Raw genomic sequence first — 21,094 nt, 5'->3', positions numbered from 1 at the left:
CGAGCACTCGGGGTCTTGCCCATCCCGCCACTGCTGGAAAGGACGAGAGGGAAAGAGCTTTAGAAAAAAAAGAAACGTCCAAACCATGGCAAGGAGGACCCAGGCGCCCAGCCGGGGCTGTGCCGGAGCGTGGGCCCCGTGTGGCTCAGCCCCGGCTGCGGCTGCGGGCGGTGAGTGCTGCCAGTGAAATGCATTTAAAATGAAATACAGTATAGCAGGGAGTGAGAATAGCCTGGAAAATGGTGTGAATCTTGGTCCAGCCACGCACCGGAGCAGGGAAAGGGCTGAGCGGCTTCGGTTGAATCCTGAACACGGTACTTGTTGCCCCAAAAAGCTGAAGTGTCAGCGGTGCTCGGGCTCGGCCGGCGCGGAGCGGCTCAGCGCGCTGCTGGGTCTCTCTTCAGGTTTCGCAGAGGTGGAGCAGTGGCTGCGGGGCGGCTCGTGGGGTGCAGGAGCACCTCAACCAGCACGGAGCCGACGGAGGAAGGACGGCAGCTCCGGGGCAGCGCTGGCACAGGCTGCGGGACGGCTTCGGCGCCGCTCTGGGACAGGCCCCAACCGCTGCACGGACAGGTCTGGCGGCAGCGGGGGGGCCTGTCCCAGCAGATGCTGTTGGAACAGGAGGGATGCACCGAGGCTCGGGGCCACACACGAGCCCCCAGGCCCAGCCTCCGGGTGCCCACTGCTCAGTGCCACTTGCCCAGGGCTGCAGGAAAACCAATCCTGGCTGGGCAAGGAGCATCTCTCTGCTAAGAGGCAGGAGCAGCAAAGGCATCTCGTGCTCAGCGCTCGCTCCAGGCCGCCCGGCCGGGCACCCTGGGGTGATGCTCGTCAGGCAGGTCCCCTCCAACCCCTGCCCTGGACCCCAACCCCTTTTTCCCCACTGCCTCTCCCATCCATGCTGCCCGGCTGGCTGGGGGGCGGGTTGCAGGATCCGTGCTGCTCCGTGCCAGGGGCTGTGTGGAAAAGGCTCTTGGCCGCCCGGCTCAGTTGCCCACAGGCGGGACAGCCAAGCCCTGCCTGGGGCACAGCGAGGACAGAGCCCCCCTGCTCCCCGCCACCCTCCCGGACCTCCCAGGAAGCAGCAGGTGCTCCCGCCACGGCGGCACATATGGATCCTATAAGGGCTGAGACCATCTCTGCGGGCAGCCTCGCTCCTCCGTGCACCGGGGACTGGCGGGGCGGGACGGCGGTGGCGGGACCCCGGGGGTGCGGAGCCCCCCGCCGCGCTGGGTGCTGCCCGGGTGAGGGGGGCAGCCCCCGCTGGGCTCACCCTGCCAGCCAAGGGCAAAGGAAAACCCTTTTCCTGCTGTAAACCGAACCTGTGAGATCTGGAAGTCTGAGACACAATGAACAGGGGATCCCGGGATGCTTTAAGTGTGTCCCAGTCTGGATCGCTGGATGTTAATGGCTCGAGATGATTAATTTTCTTCTGTACTTTCATGGCATCGGTTATCACATCATTCGCTTTTATTTTTAAAGACTGTTTTTTAAGCCCACAAAATACTGGAAAGAATTAGAATGGATTCATATTACAAGGTAAAATATTGCCCTCCAAAGCTTCATAAAGACTTGATTTTTTTTTTTTTTTTAATGCTATTATTTTAACTTTCAAAGTAAGGCAACGTTTGCCAAATCTTGCTTTGTACAGTAAAACCAGCCCTGTGTTACAGGGATTTAATATAATAATAACAATAAACTTCCAGAGGAGACCTTAAAAACAAAGGCCCCTGTCTGCCGCGCATGGAAATTCAAGCTCACATGCCCCCGGGTCCGTAGCTGCTTCCCCCCGTGTGCCGGGGAAGCGATGACGAGCGCGCCCCAGCCCCGAGCCAGCTCCCCACGATGCCTGAGCCAGGCCCCGCTGGCCACGCTCAGTCTCCCCACTGAGGGAGGGTTTTGGAGCTGGAGTGTCCCCTCGGAGCCCCCCCGAGAGCCGTGTTACCCATCTGCGGGCTGAGGACCCAGCCCCTCGTTTACCGAGGCTTGGGAATCCCTGCGGATGGAGATGTCCCCAGCGTGGTCCCCAGCCCCGAGCTGGTCCCTGCCCATTGCACCCATCCTGCGCGGGGCTGGGGCTGCACCCGCAGAGCAGCCGAGCCCCGGGTGCCGGGGGGAGGTTACAGGCTCCCGGGGGGTGAGTGCCCAGGGGCCCTGGCTCCCCCCAAGCTGGCCCGGGCTCAGCCTTGCAGCTTTTTGTGTCTTTATTGTTTTTCCCCCTGCAGTTGGTTGGGTTTTTAATTAATTCCCAAATCTCATTTGGGCACCGGAGCTGGGGGATGGAAAAAACCTCTGTCTGAAGTTGATTTTGCAAATCAGCACTGGCCATCTCAAACCAGCTCTGGGGGCACAAGCACCGGGGCTCCCAATAACCGAGGAGGAAGCCTCCTGCTCGGGGAGCAGATCCGCCACTTTGATGTGCCCCCGCAGTTATTCTTTCATTTCTTGAGCAAATAATCCGGATTTTCACAATATTTACCTTGGAAATAATTATTTGTGTAAAGCACTCAACCAAGACAAACAGAAAACCGCTCGGTGTCTCTGCGGGGCCGGGGGGATCTCATGTTCCCCTCAACCTGCCGGAGCGTGCGCTCCGCGGGCAGAGCCGAGGTGGGAACCGGCCTTAAAGCCGAGCCCAGGCGTGTCCTAAGGAACCCGCCAGGGGCTGGGGACAAACCTCGCGGCAGCCCCGGCTGCAGGACACGTATAAGGACAGAAAAAGGCACCCACAAATGCAGCCACTCTGCCCCTCCTGAACTGCTGACCCAGCCCCTGCCTCTGCGAAAGGGGCTCTTGCATCCCTGAATTCCCACCGACTGAGGCTGTAAGGGAGCAGCAGGAAGGGGAGGGGGGGAGAAAAAAAGGTGAAGGAGGGTTCAAAGGCCTGCTACAGCTTCGGTTTTTCATCTCTAGTTAATCTCTGCGAGGCCTGAGGCAAAGTCACCTTTGGGTCAACACTCAGGTGTTTTTATCTGCCACCCCCATCAGGTCGGAGCGGCCCCCCCGGGCCGGAGGGTAAATCCTGCACCCACACTGCACCCCAGCGCCGGCTCCCCGGCACCCACCGCCCCACGGCCACGGCGGGGGGAAGCAGGAGGAGCGTCCCACTTGGGTTTTTAAAAGCAAAAAGGCTTTTAAATTGAGGATGAATGAACTGCCGGCGTTGGCGCAGCGTGTCGCCGGCCGGTGCGTGCCCAGGGACGCGGGGACACCCGGAGGGTGCCCAGAGCTGAACCCCCAACCTGCTGCTCACCCACACTGCCCTGAGCACCCGCTCCAGCGCCCGTCGGTGAGCACAGGGCACCCACTCCCAGGCTTGAGAAGGAACAAATCCACCCGGGGCTCGGCTCTTTCACCTCCACGGCTTTTATTAAGGTGCGTGACATGCCCACGAGCACACGTCTGGGGTACGGCACAGGCAGCAGGCGCCGGACAGGAGCGAGCAGGAGGGCGGGGAGGCAGCTCCGGCCTCGCCAGGGTGCTGCCGGGCTCCGCCGGCTCCCTCGGAACCCTTCGCCACCAAAAACGTCCTCGTCGGAAGCCAAGACCAGCCCCGGTGCGGGAGGGGAGGGCGCTGGGTGCAGCGGCCGGGCTGGGCCGTGGTTATTTCTTTGTGGCGCCGGGCTCTGCCCGGGCTCTGCCCGCCCCACCGTGCACCCCGGCACCAAAGCGGGGTCCCGGCGAAGTCACGGCCACCTCCCAGCTCCGCTCCGCCGACGGCAGGAAGAAGTTTGGCTGGGGGCACGTGGCAGCTCTGAAATCTCTCAGCATTCTCCTTTTTTTTTGCAGACGAGGAACAAAATTAGTGCCTGGCTTTGCGCAGCGACTCCGGGCAGGACGGGGAGCCCTCGGCTTGCAGCAACCCCGCCCCGCTGCCGCTCCTTCCACATCAGCAACTTAAACAGAATACATGTCACGTTAACACTTGGTAAAACACAGCAAACAAACACAGCATCTCCTTTTTAATCTCTATTTAAGAAGACTGTTCTTCGTGTTCTGTATGCAGTCCTCACTGGATAAAATGTAGATTAGAAAAAAAAAAATACCCTCTTTGCTTTCGAGTGATAAATTAATATAAACACCAAGAACACAAGTTTGCAAGCAGCTTCCTGATCATGCACCGTGTGAAAGCGTCTCCCGCGACAGGCAGATGTGCCGACATACACACTGGCTGTGAGGAAAAATCTAAATTAACTCCTCTCTAATACTGAATTGAAAATTAATAAAATGTTGGATTTGATTCAGTTGACACTTTATTTTTAAGCATTCTGAAGTGACTTTTCAGAATGACTTGGGTTTTTTCTCTCTCTCTCCATCTCTCTGCATGGGTTTAGATCTTATCTGCAAAGCTTGAACTGGGGCTTCGTTAAGCCGCGCAGCAGCGGGGCGAGTCCCCAGGAGCAGCTCAGGGCACCCTGCCCGCACCCAAGGCACCAGCAGGGTTTAACCGCGGTTGTGGGTGCGACGGGGGGGACGGGCTGAACCCGTGCTGGTGCCCGAGCACGTGCGAAGGGCTTTGCCCAGGGATGTTTAACAGCTTCGCTGCCCTGAGGCCCTCGCTGCCAGGCGGCTCCCGCGCAGGGGGGTCACCGCAGGGCCCGTCCTGGCACACACGTGGCTCAGCCGGGCTCCTACAAAGGCCCATAAATTAGATTTAGAAGACGAGCCTCGGCACCCCAGGCTCAGCGAACCCCACGGTCCTGAGGGCTCAGCCCGACGCCACCCGGTCCCCAGACCGGCGGGACACGGTGCGGAAGAAAATTAATTCCTGTGCAGAGGGAAAACGGAGATGAATGCTTTGGGGACTCGCAGCTACGTCGGAGAGATGGGAAGGACAGGGCGGGCACCCAGGCGCCCGGCGAGCACTCGGCACCCGAATGGCACGTTGGCGCCGCCAGCCAGCCCCGCGCCCGCCGGGAGGACGAGGGCTGGGCCGCGGCCGCGCCGGTGGCACCTCAGGGGCTGGGGGTGGCCGCGCCGGCGGGGCACGCCGGGCCGTGCTGCATGCGGCGGATGAGCTCCTTGCGGTTGTCCAGGATGGTGTCGAAACTCTCCTGCAGCCGGTTCTGCTGGTCCACGACTTTCTGCTGGAGGCCGTGGATCCAGCGGAGCAGGGCCAGGCGCCGGTACATCACCAGCTGGATGTGGTGCTTCTCCTTCTCCCGCTCCTTGAAGCGCTCCTTGTCCTGGAGGTGCTGCACGGCCTCCGCCAGCGCCGGGAAGAGGGTCCCCGGCTCGGGCTCAGCCACACCGGCCTGGGGTGGGCTCCCGGGGAGGGGGGCAGCGGCGGGAGGGTCCCAGGTGCTCCCGCAGGTGCTGTCGGGGCTGTCGATGCTGAGGGAGCTGCTGGCGTAGCCGTTGTCCTCGGCGGGGGAGCTCGGGGGCTTGCCGCATCCTCCGGCCGGCTCCTCGGCGGCGGGGTTGTGACCCCCCGCCCCGCCGACCTCGGCTCCCTCGGGGGGGCTGCGCACCCCCGGCTCGGGGAGACGCGGCCGCGCGGTGCCCAGGCTCGGGGCGGCGGCCCTAAGCCGGCCCTGGCCCATCTGTCTCTGCACTAATAACAGCAGATTATCAGACGGATTTGCCGTGTTTTCGCTCCGGCTGGGGCCCTCCCCCGGCGGGGACCCTGGCGCTGGCCGGCTCCAGTTCTCGTTGCTGTCACACGCCTCTCCCACGAAGTTGGAGTTGGAGTCCGGCCCGCAGCCGGCCCCCGCCACGGCCGTGCCCAGCGCCGGGCCCCCCCGGCCCTGCCGGAACGGGGCGTTCGCCGGGGCACCGGGCGGGCAGACGGCGAACATCTCGGCGTTCTGCTGCCTAAAAGAGAGAGGCAGAGCCGTAAGGCGCCCGCGGGCTGGCACGGCCACAACTCCCACCAGCCGCAGCGAGATAAAACATCCCCTCACGTATCTGCCCCTCGGTAAAGCGACCGAACCCACGGCTCGGCCCGTCCCGGCGCTTGGCCGCTGCCCTCAGCGCGTCCGTCCAGGGGCGACTTGAAGCTCGGGGCAGGCACCCCCCCCCCCAAATCTCTCCTCCCTGTGAGCTCCAGCCCAAAACCACGTTTCTGTGGCTTCTCCCAGGTGACGGCGGGGGCTCGCGGGCCGCGGGCACCCAGCTCGGCTCCGTCTCTGCCTCTGGCAGCTGCAATTAATCCAGCGCTGGTGGAGGCTTGCTTGGAAGGAGCTGCTCTTCTCACAGCAATAAAATTTTTGGAAGCAGGTGGGGCTGCCTGCTCCGCACAAACTGTCATCTCACCCAGCTTGGGCTGTGGGTTGGGTCTTGTCTCCACCAGTGCCCAAACCAGTAACCCCACTGGGCCGCGGCCCTCTGCGGGACTGGGGGCAGACAGCTGTCCCAGCGTTTCTTGCCCATCTCCCAGCCTCTCTCCCAGCTCGGGAATCCCGGGACGGAAACACCCATCGAGCGTCCCGGTTTCACCCAGGAGGTGTTGGGGTGCAGCACGCCCGGCTCGGGGCGCGGGGCGGTGGCAGCGGCGTGGTGCCAGCCCGCAGCCTGACGACGCGCCGTGGCGTGGGGCAACCCGGGTCCCACGGCCCCGCGCCCCGCGGCCGGTTGTGCCCCACGGCGGGTCGACGCCCGGGGCAGCCGCGCTCGGACCCCAAAACGCTGCTTCTAAGGGCAAGGATGGCACCGGCCGCGGAGGGTGAGCCCGCGCGGGGCCGGGGGGCACCCCAAGGCCTGGCTCCCCCCCCCCAAACCACGCACCGCAGCCCCCGCACGCTGACACCAGCCCCCCCCCGCCGTCTGTGCTGCCCAGGACGGGGTGACCCCCCCCTGGAACCGCGACACCCCCCGCGTGGGGCAGGGCGGCCCCGTGGGAGGATGCGGGGCGCAGCCCCCGGGGTGGGGGGAGCCGTGGGGCACCCCTGCACCTGCACAACCCCCCCCCGGGGGCACCGGGAGGGGGGGCGGGGGGGAGGAGGGGAAGGTTCCCCCCCCCGCCCGCAGCCGCATTGCGCCGGGAACCCGCGCAGGGTTGGGGGGGGGGGGAGGGAAGGCGGCACCGGGAAAAGGGGGGGGGCTGCGACCCCCGAGCCCGCCCCGCTCCCCACCCCCGGCCCCGGCAGCGAACACTCACCGCGGCCCCGGCCCCGCCGCCGCGGGTGGGAGCGGAAGCGGCCCCCCGTGGGAGGTGTCACGGCCGCACTTCCGAGGGCCCCCCCGGGCCCGGCGCCGCGCCTGCGTGCGCGCATCGCCCGTGCGCAGCCTCAGCATCCCACGCGAGATTCCCCCGTGTCTGCCGGGGGGGCAAAGGGGAAGATTCGCACCCGTGTCTGCCCGCCCAGGGGGACGGGTGGGAGCCCCCCCCCCGCCCCGGCCGGGGTGGGAGCGGGGCCGTGCGTGGGGCAGGGCGCTGTGGGTGCACCCACGGGCAGGACACCGGGATGTCCCGTGAGCCTCGGTGGGTCCCCGCGGGGCCGGGGGGGGGCAGCGGGACCCGCGCTCTCAATGGGGCTTTTATTCCGCCCCCCCCAGAGCCGGGGTGTCTGCGCCGTGGGAAAGGAAAAGGCTCGACAACATCAAATGGCTCCCACGAGCGCTGGGCCGGCCCGGGGGGGTCACATGAAGCACCACGAGTGTTTGGGGACATAAAGAGGCTTTTGTGGGGTGTGTTGGGGGGTCGGGTGGCGGAGACGCACCGCTCAGCGGCGAGGCTGGTGGCCTGGGGCTGGGAGCCGGGGGGGGGCAGCCGGGGTGCCGCAGACCCCCCGGTACCCACAGAGCTGCCCCGCACGGGGACGGCTTCGTCTCCTGTGGGTCCACCCGACGTGGCCTCCAGCAGCATCCCGGGGTATTGTCGGGGTGGACGTGGCCAGAGCACCCTGCCCAAAGCTGAGGGCTCAGGACATCCCACCCGCCCCGAGGAGGAGGAGGGAGGGGATGAAGGTGCTTTCGGGGTGGACAACGATCCCCTCGGATGCCCTGGACTGTTGGAGGTGGGACGCGGGGAGAAGCACCGAGAGCAGATGTTCCCCCATGACATTGCACGGTTTCAGAGCGGTGGGATAACGCCTGTAAGTGATAAATAAGTTCTTTTAAGTTCCCATCTGCCTGACATCCCTCAGGCAGCCTCTGCGCCGGGCTTCTTCAGCCCCAAAGGCTTCGACACCTCCATCGGGGAGAGATCAAGGTGAGGTAGGACTGAGAGCTGTAACTGGGGCACTTGGGCTGCAGCCCTCCTCCTAGGAAAGCCTGAGATTAAAGAAACAAAACCTTCCCGTCACACAGGAAAGGCAGAAACCGACTCAGACGCGTCTGTGAATGGGCAGGAAAACAAAAAGAGTTTGGGTAAACAATGGGCTCGGCTCTGCTCTGCCCTGAGCTGAGCCTTTGCTTCTTAGTGCTGGTTTGTGTTTCGCTCCCGTTCGGGGCCTGAACTCAAAGCAAAGCGAAATATTTGTCACTGAGAGCAAGGAGGAAAGTTTCGTCCGTTCGGGGACGTTCTCCTCCGGGTCACTGAGAGGAGGCACATCGAAACAGGCCTTTTCCATCACTGGTTTAGACTTCAACAAGCAAAAGAAAAGCACCAGCTCAGCTGAAGTTTGGCTCGTGGGGCAGGAGCGGGGTTTGTTCCTCACTCTGGGCTTTACTGGTCCCCGCGCCAGGAATTCCCGTAGGGCCGGTGGGTGCGGCCGTGCTGGAGCCTGCTGCAAACCTGCGGCGCTGGCTCCGGCTCCACGGGTGCTGGTGGGAACCCCCCATGTTTGGGGGTGCCTCCCCCACACGCCAGCCGCGGCGGGAGCCAGGTCAGTGCTGGGTTCGTGGAGGGACCCGGGAGCAGCGTTTGCAGGGGTGCAGCTCGGGTTCAGCCCCGCACCCCCAGCCCCGGGATTATCTGTATCTGATGGAGACCGGAGGGATTTGCTGCTTGCAATGAAAACAGCTCCGTTCCCCTGCGAGCCAGCCGTCCCCTCAGCCCCAGCTGCCCCTCGCCCCAAGGATGCTGCCAGCGGGGACGGCTGTGGGGACCCCCAGCTCGGGTCACGGGAGAGCAGGGACATGGGGACACGCGGGGGGGGACCCTTTTGGGGGCAGTGGGAAAGAGAAGGTTTGGAAGTGGAGGGGGCTTAGTGATGGATTTCAGAGTTGTCTTCCCCTTCCCCCACTTTGTTCCAGAAATAAATTAAAAGCTCTTCCTCCAGGAAATTAAAAAACATTTAGGAAGACTGAGCACAGGACCTGATGCGCTGGGGTTCCAGAGCTGGGCGTCCTGGGAGAGATAAGCACAGCGCAGCTCGGGGCGCGGAGGGGAGAGGGTGCTGGGGTGACCCCCCAGAGCCGCTCCAGAAGGCACCAGCACCAGGTTTTTCCTCCAAAGCAGGTCCCTGCACCCTGGGTGCAGCACCCTTGCCCTGGGCTCAGCGTCTGTCCCGGCTGCGGGGCCCCTCGTGTACCCGGGGGTCTCCCACGGCCGCTGGGACCTTGCACCGGCAGAGACACGGCGGGGAAACGCCGGCGACGGGAGCTCGGCCCTGGCCGTGGTGGAAATCACCCTCCCGAGCCAGCGCCCGGGTCCCCGCGCTCCCGCCCTCGCCCCGTGCGCAGGGCAGGCCCCGTCTGCTTCTCATCTGCCGTGCGTCCCGTTAACCGATGCAACGTGCCACGGGCTTTGAACAAAATTGGTCCCAGAAGGAGCCCTCGCGCTCAGCCCCGGGCCCGCGTGCCGTCGGCCAGGGAGGAGGCACCGCGGAGTGAGTCCTGCCCGGCGCGGGGTGGGTTTGGGGTGCAGCACCCGCGGGGGGGACGGCCCCGTGCGCGGCCGCATCCAGCCTCGGGACTGGGATGGCGCAGGGAGGGGAAGGGGCCTTCGGCCTCAGGCAGGGGCTGCGCCGAGGGCAGGGACCCCACGGGCCTGCGGGGAGCTGGGGGGCGCCGAGTGCCGGCGCTGCTGCTCCCCAGGTCCTGCCTGCAGCCCCTCTGCCCAGTGTGCGCGTGCAACGCACACCCACTGCACGATCAGTCTGTGCACACCCACTGCACGCTCACTGCACACTCAGTCTGTGCACACCCACTGCACACTCAGTCTGTGCACAGCAGCGCTCAGGCCGGGAGACCAAGCGAGCACTGGCGCGCGGGGGGAGACATGTGGGCTGGCAGCTGCAGCGCTAGGAGGAAATGAAACATATTTTTTGGGAGATTTCCACATTCTTCCCCTGCCCGGGCTCCCATCAGTTCCCATCTCCCGCCCGGTCCTGCACGGGGCAGCGGCCTGGCTGTGGGTGCTGGGAGCTGGGCAGGGCCCCTTGCGCGGGTGGTGGCCGTGGGGGGGTCGTGCTCAGCCACGCCGCGACGCTGGGCCTGAGCAGCGACGCCTTTGTGGCCAAGAGCCCCTGGGCACCAGCCCAGCCGGGACAGAGGTCACCCAGGGAGCCACCGTCCTACTGCCGGGGTCCCCGGTGCTGAGATGGGGAACCCGTCCCGAAAGAGTTAAGGGTGAAACATTACCCAAAAAAAAGGGAAAAAGAATTACAAAAGAAAAAAGTGCCCTGAACCACATGCGACCTAACCTCCCCAGCGGCTCATCTGAGTTTAATAACGGAGGAGGGAAATCTCCCAAAAAGCTCTCAGAGAAATTAAAGTAAACAGCGCGCTGACCTCCAACCCCGCGCTGCCCCGCTGCTGACTCGGCCCGGCTGCGGCGGCCACCGGCGGCTCGGCATCGGCATTCGGTGTAATTGTAAACACATTCGGGTAAATACGAGGGAGGGGGCGGCGGGGGGGTCCCGGGGGGGCCGGTGGCCGGGTGGGAGCAGATCTCCCCGTAACCGGCAGGAACCGGGGCCGAGCGTCGGGTCAGCCGGGCAGAGACGTGGCCACCGTGGCTCCCGGCTGCGTGGCCGTGGCACATCCCCGGCCACGAGGGGCTTTGCACGGCCGAGGCCGCGGGTCCGACGTTCCCAGTGGGAGCAGGAGCCACTGGGGAGCCACTGGGACCATCGTGCTGCCCCGTGATGGCAGAGTTGGGGCTGGAAAACCTGATGTCAGGAGCGCCGGCGGGTCCTGCGATGGAGGGGGGGGGAGGATGCTATAGAGGGTTTGTCCTCTTGGCCTCACAATATTTAAAAACAAGGCTCTTATTTTTGTAGATTCTGGTCGTTTTTGTAGGCTGAGGGAAAGAAAAGCAACCCCAGGGTGTCCAGTGCTGGTGCTCCTCTCCGGGGAGGGGCCGGCAGAGCCCCCGGCGCCGAGGGGGGGAGCAGGAGCGGGGCATCGCTGCCAGCCCGGGCCCAGCCCTGCTCCGGCCCCAGCCCATCCCCGTCCCCATTGTCCCCATCCCCGTCCCCATTGTCCCATCCCCGGCCCCATCCCTGCCCTGCCCACACGCAGCACCCCATCGCCTGCATTTCCCGGGGGGGTTTTTTCTCACTCAAAACCAGGGGAAGGGGGCAGAGGGGGCTGGATCGGGCTCGCCCCGCGCCCCAGCCCCCGGGCCGGTCCCTGCTGCTGCCATCTACCTGTAACACAACTGATATTTCAATCAGAATCAAAGGCAGTGCCAGATGCGCTGTATTTGGCGAAAAATGCCAGGAATCCGCAGCCAGATTGGATTTCAGAGGAGCCGGGAATCCCGCGGAGGCCAAACCGTTTCCACGGGACTGGGGGGGTCAGAGCCTGCTCCCCCCCGGCAGCTCCCAGCCCCGAGGATCAGCCCTTGGGATGCGTCGGGACAGCGGGGAGAGGAGGAGGAGGAGGAGGAGGAAGGGGCCGTGGTGTGACCCCCCCGCCGGAGGGATGAGCTGGGGAGAAGCCGCCGCCCTCTCGGCTCCCCTGAGCCCCAGCGCAGATGCGCCCCGCCCGGAGCGGGGGGCTGCGCCTCGCAGCCCTTTCCGCGGGGGTTTCTCTGCTGCTGAGCTCCGAAAGGGGAATATTGACACAGCTCCAGCCCTTCGTCAGACCAGGACCCAAAGAATCCCCATTTCCTCTTGGCCTGTGAATCGCTAATAAACTCCAGACAGAAAGGTCTGATTAGGAAATTGTTTGGGAAATGGAGAGGGGGGGACACGGGCACTGGCTGCCTCGGCCGGTGGCTCTGGGTGGCTTCGTCCCTCCGTGTCCCCTCCCTCAGCATCCCCAGCCCAGGGGCTCTCCGGGCCTGGCGACAACCAAAGTTCACTCCGCGGATGGATTTGTCTGTCTGCGAGGATTTGGGGATGAAAATCGTGCTGAAGCGTCTGTTCTTTCCTTTGATCTCTGTCCATCGGCTGCGCCAGGGCAGCGGCGCTGCGTGAAATCTCTCCACCTGCAGCTGGACGAGACCCTCGGGCCCGAGCTCCACGTGTCCCTGGGCTGTCTCCTGCCCAAGCCAGGCCCAGCCCAAGCCAGGCTCAGCCCAAGCCAGGCCCAGCGATGGGACCATCCCTTCTCTCCCTGCCGGTGAAACGGCCGCGGCAGCATCTCCCTGCACCCCCCCAACTGCTGCACACTTGTCCTGAAACAGAAAGGCTCCACATTTGGACCTCATAACACAGAAAACTTCAGGATTTTGAAATTTCAGTCTTGGACACAAATCTGATACATTCCGTAAATGCTTTAATTTATCCCTTTGTCACAATATTCAATAAAAGGTTTCATTTCAGCTGACCTGCTTTGATTAATAACTGTAACAGATTCTAACCTGGAGGAACCGTCTTATATTGCGTTTGTGGAAATTAAATGTTTGATTGCACATAGTCAGAATTTTCTGATGTGGAAACGGCTCCACTGAAGAACTTTGAACAAGCTCTAATCAAAAAACACTTCGGTTGTGGGTTTGATTTTTTTTCTTTTTCTCAGCTTCCCCTTCACCTATCACAAGTCATAACATCTGTTAAAATTCAATCAGAGAAAAACTGGCTGAAAAAAAATTAAAATTCGGAGTGTACAATTAAAGGAGTGTCCACGTTGCAGCCAGGTGGGCGCGGGCTCGGCGCGCAGGGTGTCGGGCTGCCCGGCACGGCCGCAGTGGGAGCGGGGTCCTGCGGGGGCTTGTCCCACCCCCTGGTGCCACCGGCCCCTCGTGTCACTCGGTGTGTGCTGGTGCCAACTGGGTTCCCCCAGCAGAAAAGTCTTTTATGTGGCAGAAGGTGCCTTTTGAACCAAAAAAGACGTTTTTCCTTAAGCTTGAAATCCTCTTCAATAACAACAGAAACACTGGAGTTCCAGGGTTGGGTTCATTTTCCTCCCACTTTCCACTTTCTCCCTTTTCCACGGCGGGGTGAGGGGGTTTCAGCTCCCCTGAGCTGTGAGGGAAGGCAGAGGGATGGGAAGCGAGAGGGGAAGCCGCAGTCCCGCGGGCGCGGGGCAGCTTCTCGGTGTCAATCCCGGCGGCGGGCGGGCGCTGCCGTGCCGCAGGTGCCCCGGGACCGGACGGGGAGCGGTGACACGTTTTTGGGGTCGGGCAGCAGAGTTTTCAGCAATTAGAGCAGCAAGCTAAGATAAACCCCTGCTTCCTGGCGGGTCTGTTCCCATCCGCCATCGTCCCAGCGAGACGGACCCTGGCGAGGGGCTCTCCTGGCGGACACAGCCCGGCAAATTCTCTCTGCATGGGTGAAATTCCCTCCGCTACCGAGGTTATTATCTCCGAACAGGAACCAACAATATCCTTTCATTTAGGCACTAATTTGAACAATGTGCGCCGGACGGGGGAGGAAGGGCACTCGCTGCTCCGGAGCCTTTGAAAAATCCAGACGGGAGCCAAACCAGAGGGAAAACAAAACCCCGCAGTGATGTGGATGGCTCGGCGGCGCAGGGCCGGGGCCGGGGCCGGTGTCGGGGCCGCAGGCTCGGCACAGGGACACGCGGGGCTCCGGGCACCCGCGTCCCAGCTCGTCGTGGGGGAAAATTATCCTTCAGGCCATCCTGGAGCCAAGAGCCCCGTCCATGGTGGGGGCTTTGCCCACTGGGGAAAATCACCTCCTCTGCTTAACCAGCCCGTTCAGCCTCATAATTACAATTTCCATAGGGCTGGAGGGTGCAGTAAAACACTTTAAAAATTGTTCTATCATAAAGCTCACACTAGGCACCAGAAAAAGTCGGAGTGTGTAATTGATAACTATAAAAACATTTTCATTTCCGTTTTTCAGGAGCAGACAAGACAAACACGGCAGGGGGAACGGAGCACCCACCAATGGCACACACGGTGGCCGGGGGCAGTGTCCCACAGGCTTTGCAATGGGACCAGTTTGCAATGGGACCAGCGTGGTTTGCAACGGCTCCCAACAGGGATCTCTGCTGGCACATGGCTGGCAGCAGCAGCATCCCCATCCCATCCCATCCCACTCCATCCCATCCCATCCCATCCCATCCCATCCCATCCCATCCCTTCCCATCCCATCCATCTCATCCCCATCCCATCCCATCCCATCCCATCCCATCCCTTCCCAATCCCATCCCATCCATCTCATCCCCATCCCATCCCATCCCAATCCCATCCCATCCATCTCATCCCCATCCCATCCTATCCCATCCCAATCCCATCCCATCCCATCTCCATCCCCATCCCATCCCATCCCATCCCTTCCCATCCCATCCATCTCATCCCCATCCCATCCCATCCCATCCCATCCCATCCCATCCCAATCCCATCCCATCCCATCTCCATCCCCATCCCATCCCATCCCATCCCATCCCTTCCCATCCCACTCCATCTCATCCCCATCCCATCCCATCCCATCCCAATCCCATCCCATCCCATCTCCATCCCCATCCCATCCCATCCCATCCCAATCCCATCCCATCCCTTCCCATCCGTCCCATCCCAATCCCATCCCATCCCATCCCATCTCCATCTCCATCCCCATCCCATCCCTATCCCTGTCCCTGTCCCTGGTGGGATGCAGCATCCCCCGGGGGGGTTGCGGGGGGGACACGGTGGGATTTCTACTCTATTTACTCTTAAAGTGGAGCCGTTATGAATATTCACACCCGCGTGGGGAGAGCAGGCGCGTTCCCCGACGGGGATATCAGTTGGAGCATCATCTAATTGATTACGTGGAAATTGCTCCTGGTGGAAAGGGAAGCCCTCGCCTTGCTCTCAGTGAATTAATTTAGCTTTTGCCATTCTTCGCTCTGCTCAATTAATCTTGTTAAAGTGATATAATTTTAGCTTGTGCTTCGCACACGGGGGTACCGGGGAGGCCCGGGCTGACGCGGACAAGAGGTGAGTTATTGATGGGGTGATGGGGGCTCGGTTCCCCCGCATGGGAGAGGAGCTCCTGCCCTGAGCTACTGGCCCCGATGAGCAGGATCAGCCCCTGGACCGGGGGGGGGACCCCACAGTGCCGTCCCTGCCTGGGGGGCCACCGAGGTGCAGGATGCTGGGTGCCGCGGCGGGTCGGGTGCTCGGGCTGTCCCCAGCTCCGTGCCCAGACAAAGAGCGTCGGCTCCCGCGGCCCCCCGGCAGCTGGCGCGGGGGGACGTAATCCCACAAAAATCCTGCTCCGGGGGGATCAGCGGGAGAGGTGAGGGGGTACCCCCGCCAGCGCTGCCCCTTTCTATCCCCGCTATTGACTGCCTAAACAGTTCTTTGGTGATTACAATGTAAATATAGCTTTTCATGGAGTAAAGGCCTTTTATGGGATCCACACACACTTAACCACTTAACCCCGGCGACAAAAAGAGCAGTGAATTAGCTGTTTAGAGGCTGCTCGTGCAGAAAAGCGGGTCCTGAATAGGATTTGGGGATCTCTGTGTATCAATTGCTATGCTTCAGGGGCCCTCAATGGGGCTTTTGGCGTTCGAGCATGTGCCAAAGGGCTCGCGTGGGTATGGATGGAGTGTCAAAAAGAAAAAAAAAAAGAAAAAAAAAGAAAAAAAGCAGCTGCTTCTCTTTAATAAAACAATGATTTATTCATAGTGACTTGGGGAAGGCGGCGGGGGGGATGCGGGGAAGTGCCAAAGCGATGCTCGCCCTGCTCCGTGCCCGGGAGAGGCTCAGGGGCTGAGCCCACCTGGGGAGCAGGAGGCACAGGGACCCCCAAGCAGCCCATGGGGACCCCCAAGTAGCCCCTGGGGAGCCCAGAGAAGCCCACGGGGACCCCACAGCAGCCCAGGTGGCAGCGCCAGGCCCCGCTGCAGCCCCAGCCACGTGGTGAGGGTGTCCCTGCAGCCCCGCTCCCTCAGCCCTGGGCGACTTTTGGGGGGGTGCACAAGCCAGGGGCTGGGGGACACCCCTTCTGCTCTTCCCCTGCCACATGGGCACCTCTGCAAAGCTGGGGAGCAGCCGATGGCTCCCTGTGCCCTGGGGCCACGCACAGGCACGGATGTAGGGACCGACACGGGGCTTGGTGTGTGACACCCCCCATGCCCAGGACGAAGCGTTTGGTGCTGCCGCCCCCACCGAAGGACGCTGAACCCGGGACGGGACCCTCGTCCCCCCGGGGTGGGGAGCCCGGGCTGGCAGGGGGTGGCCGAGCATCCCCAGGCTGGCAGGGACACGGTGGGGACACGGGGCTCAGCCACCGCCCCCCCCCAGCTGCGCCCGGCGCTGAACATGAGAAACCTTCATGGAGCGGGGACGGGGGGAGCGCACGCAAAGCAGATCCGAAGCGAATGGGCTGAACCGGGGAGAAGCGGCCGGACAAAGCCGGGGCTCAGCGTGGGAACGGCAGCAGCACGTGGCGGGGTGTGTGGCGGGAGAGCGGCCGCCGCCGGCCCCAGCCGGCTCCGTCCCGGCGTGTGCGGGGCCAGGGCGCGTCTGTTGGCTCACGCGGGGCAAAAAATCAGGGGGTGCAGGGACCCCGGCACGGCCGCTCGGCCTCACCGCTCTGCGGCGGGGAAGGGACACGGGAGGGACACCAGCGGGTGCCGTCCCCTCCTCGCTGGGCCACGGACGGGATCTCACCGAAGTCACGAAGGGCTGACGAGGAGCAGATCAAGTCAGGCTTGAGCCCTATTTTTAGGCCGGTACAGATGGAAGGATGAAAGAGGAGGGAGGAGGCAGGGTAGGAATGGGAATGAAAGACAAACAAACGCCGAGCAGATGTTGGGAGCGACACTCTTCCCCTCGCAGGATGCGCGTGCGGCTCCCAGCGACACCGGCTCTGCCGCCCCGACCCCCAGAGCCCCGAGGCCGTGGGGAGCGACGTCCCCTCCTGCTCGGCCCCCCCTGCCTGGCTGGGGCTCACACCAGCACCCCCAGCCCCGCGCCAGCCCGTTAGCGACTCCTGGCAGCCCAGCGAGCGCCGGGCTCACGGGGTGTGGGGACGTGCCCCCCCTCTGCTCGCCAGCATCTGGCAGTGGGGACGGGGACTTGGTGAAGTTTGGGGTGGATCTTGCTGTCGAGTTCCTGCCCTTCGAACTAAAAACACCCTGGGGCCAAGGCAGCCCAGGGCCAGGGCCGAAGCTGATCCCCTACGGAGCAGATCCGGCACCTGGCTCACCCGCCAGCCCCTGAGGGTTTCCCGAGGTCTTGGGGGTCCCTCTGCACCCTCCTGCACTGCCTGAGGGTTTCTCAAGGTCTTGGGGACGCGAGGTCATGGCCAGGACCCCGACGGGGTTTGTTCTGACATCTCCTGTTTCCATTCCAGCTGGAGGCGCCAGCAGCGTCACTCCCAGGCTTTTAGCAGGAGCCACGGCCAAGATCCAGCCCCACGGCCAGACCCCAACCCCTCCAGCCCTCAGGAGGATTCGGGGCCCGAGCATCAACCCCGCTCCTCCAGCCCCGCTTTTGCCCCCTGCACACGTTCGGGGTCTTTGCCAACCGCGTTGACCCCGTCTCATCTCTTCTTCCTTCCTTTTTTCTCCCTGCCCAGCAGAAGGGGACGGGGGTGAGGGCAGTGGGAGCTGTTGTCACAGCTGGGGCTCGTGTCAGCCCCCCCGTGGGAGATGGCACGGGCTCCGCGAGGCCGGAGGTGGGGCGAGGGCCACCAAAGCGGCTCTGCCTCTGAGATCATCCCCCGGCGGCCTCAGAGCTTGTACCGAGAGCGTCGCCCTCACGTCACGCAAAATAGGGAACACATGGCAGGTATAATTGCCTGTTGCTTTAATTATCTCCTTTACATCAGCGGGGCGGGGGGGCGCAGTGCCTGTGGTGGGGGTGGCTGCAGGCGCGGCCGGGCCGGGGGGAGAGGGCGGCCGCGGTGGGATGGGGAAGGGTCTGGATGCCCAAAGCTCTGCGCGGGTCACCGAGTGGGCCCCCCCCAGCAGCCTCGAGCAGTGGCACTGAACCACGTTGCCACGAAAAAGCCAGGAGAAGCCATGCTGTGTTCCCCGGCACGGGGCAGGATCGGGCCCCTGCGACCCATCCAGGCTCACGGGGCTGGGGAGCAGGAGGGAGGAAGGAAGAGCCCCCTTTTTTTTTTATTACTTTTTTATTTTCCACCCCCTAATCTGGTGTTTAATTGCAAAAGGTTGAGGGGTTTTCAGAGCCCTCCTTCAGGCTTCGTGTTAAACAAGAATGTGGAAACACCACCCCTGCCTGTCCTGAGCTGCCGGGGAGGTGGCGGCAGCGCCGCTGCGGTTAATTACCCTCCCCGCGTAAAAATGAGTCTCCCCAAAGCGCAGCGGCTGGAAATGAGGCAGCACGGAGCGATGCTGCCGCGCTGGCCCGCGGCCACCTCCGGCCGGGACCTCGGGGCAGGGCACGGTGGCCACAGCCAGCCTGGCCGGGATGCAGCAGGACGCCGGGGCTCGGCCCAGCAGGTCCCAGGGCAGAGGGGGGGGGGCGCAGGGGCGGGGGGGCTCAGGGGGTGTGAGGACACACGTGAGCGTGTCCCCTCTCGCCCCCTCCCTAAGGGAAAAGCAGCTGAGACCGATCCTCCCTCCCCGCCTGCTCCAACATCATCAAATATTGAAAATCAATGGGCCACTGTAAGGGAAGCATGTTGCATGAAAACAGCCTTGAGGAGCAGAGGGGAAAAAAAAAAAAAAGCTAAAAATAAAATTAATCTCTTGCAAAGCTGTAAGATTTGCTTCTCACCCCTCCCCCCTGCGCTGCAAATCTTTTATGTCATTTTCCTTAATTACAGCTGGTTGAGATCTCTGCTGCCGGGAGAAGCAGAGCTGGAGTTAGCCATAAATTCGGCTTCTGGATGATACAAGAGAAAATAATCCCCCCCCAGGACCGAACATCTGTCCACACAGACCACATGCAGTGTTATAATTAATATTAATGACTAATAGTTAACACAGAATGAAACTTTTGCTTTACAGGTCACCTCACGAACCCAGCCCCGCTGCAAGTGTCACAGCTATTTTCCATGTCATGAGCTTGGCCGGACTCTGCCCAGCCAGGAGCCCCCCCACAGGGCTCTGCTCCTGCCCTGGGGCTGGGGGGGGACCTGGGGGGGTGCTCCAGGCTCAGCTCCTGGTAACAGAGCAGCAGTAGGGGGGGAGCAGGGGGAGCTCCCCCCAGCTCCCTCCTTCCTGCACAAGGCGACACCTTGACACCATCACTCCTGCAGCCTGGAGTTTGTGTCCCCCCCCGGCTGTTATCTTTTCCTTCTTAGGGAGGAAAGCACACGCCGGTTAGTAACAGACAGCTCTCGTTTCTACTGTATTCTTGTGTTTTATTTCTGTATTTATCTACTCCAGCTATAGCCCTTCCTGCCTATTTCTGCTGCAGAAGACAAAGTCTTCTGTTTCGTTTTCTGACAACGGAGAACACCAAGGAAAAGCAGCAGATACTGAAAACATCACCTGCTCCTTTCCAAAACAAGCACAGCTAAACCGAAAACCAAGCTAAAGACATCTTCAGAGGCCCAAACCCACACCCATCCATCACTCCTGGAGAGCGGATGCACCAGCTAACGAGCAGGGTGAGAGCCAGAGAGGGTAAATAATTGTGACACGGCTGCTCTAGAAGACGCCCTCCCCGCCTGCACTCGCGTGGGTGCCTGGGGGTCTTTTTGTCCTTTAACCCTCATATTGGGTCTGGGACAACTGATTAAAGGTCCAGGACAGATGAGGTGCAGCAGCTCACGTGCTAAGCACACACAAAACATGCAGCACGCTTCTTTTCATGTGTCCACTCGGACATAATTTTTCACATGTTGGAAATACAGATGATTTTAGCCTGGGTCCATCTGGTTTCCCAAATAACCTGTCTATTTGATAAATAACATAAATTAAATTAGACAAGACAAACAAATAGTTTTTTTTTTTTTTCCTCTCCCCCTTTCAGTCTCTTGGCAAAAAGGGAAAAAAAAAAAAAAAAAGGAAAAGAAAACATAATTCAGAGACTGCCTCGAGCCCCCGAGGAGCCGTGCGGTGGTGAAAGCTCTGATTATAAACGTGTCTGCAATGTTAACCTTTAACACGGGCCCAAGGCCCGCCCTTCCTCTGCTTCGAAGTTCTGCTTTAAATTTCTTCCCTCATTTCAGTTCCCAGGAGCTCATTCTCCCCGCAGCCTCAGCAGGTGATCTCACACACTTCTCAGTGCTCCTCACCGAGACTCTCCAGAGCTCAGAGCCCAAAGGTTTTATTCCTTTGGGAAGGGAAACTGAGGCACAGAGACAGGTTGTTGTTACTTGATAGTGGAAACTACCAGCTGACGTCCTGCCAAGGTGCAGCTGCTTGAGCACCTCAGGGAAAGCCAAAACCCAACATCACCAACCCCGACTCGGCTGCAGCTGCTCGGATCTTGCCCAGGAGAGGATGAGAGGGGAAAAGCAGCGAGTGAAGCGGAGGGGACTCTTCTCCCTCAGCCCCGGATGACCCCACAGCCCCCTCAGCCCCCTCCCCTCAGTGAATCCCCGGTCCCAGCAGCCCCACAGTGCTCCAGCAGCAGCTGGGGGGGGTTGCTGGCCGTCAACACGGAGGTGCCAGGAGGGGCGAGCTGAATCGATACTTGAAAATGAGACGCCCGAGAGGAGTTAAAGTGCCAGACAGGAGGTGGGGCGGGGGGCTGAGGGGGGTGGGAAGAGGCTGCCAGCAATTTCTGGGGTGCGAGGAGGTGCTTACCAGCAGCGTTTCACAACCCCCCAACTCCTGAGAGGTTGTCGCGGGGGAAACCTTTACTCTGAGCAGCAGCAGCCAGAAATCTTCCTGTTCTATGTATTTCAATTTCTAAGCTCTTCAGGCCCAAGTGTTTTTCTGCTCTTGGCTCTGGAACAAGGAAAACATATTTTGAAGGGAAAATTCTAAAGGGAAAGCA

The 21,094-nt window shown here is 61.9% G+C and overlaps 1 protein-coding gene across 1 annotated transcript; it reads right to left on the bottom strand.

Moving 5' to 3' along the window:
• Positions 1-2,531: 2,531 nt before the first annotated feature.
• C24H1orf216 (chromosome 24 C1orf216 homolog) lies at positions 2,532-7,206 on the bottom strand. Its single transcript, XM_074926285.1, has 2 exons — positions 7,100-7,206; positions 2,532-5,814 (listed from the first exon to the last, which is right to left on the bottom strand). The coding sequence occupies exon 2, from the start codon at positions 5,796-5,798 to the stop codon at positions 4,956-4,958; it is 843 nt and encodes a 280-aa protein (XP_074782386.1). The 5' UTR covers positions 5,799-5,814; positions 7,100-7,206; the 3' UTR covers positions 2,532-4,955.
• Between the last annotated feature and the right edge of the window lie 13,888 nt (positions 7,207-21,094).

Source organism: Athene noctua, chromosome 24 (genome assembly GCF_965140245.1).
Source record: "Athene noctua chromosome 24, bAthNoc1.hap1.1, whole genome shotgun sequence".
NCBI lineage: Eukaryota > Metazoa > Chordata > Aves > Strigiformes > Strigidae > Athene > Athene noctua.
This window is presented reverse-complemented; position numbering and strand designations above follow the sequence as displayed.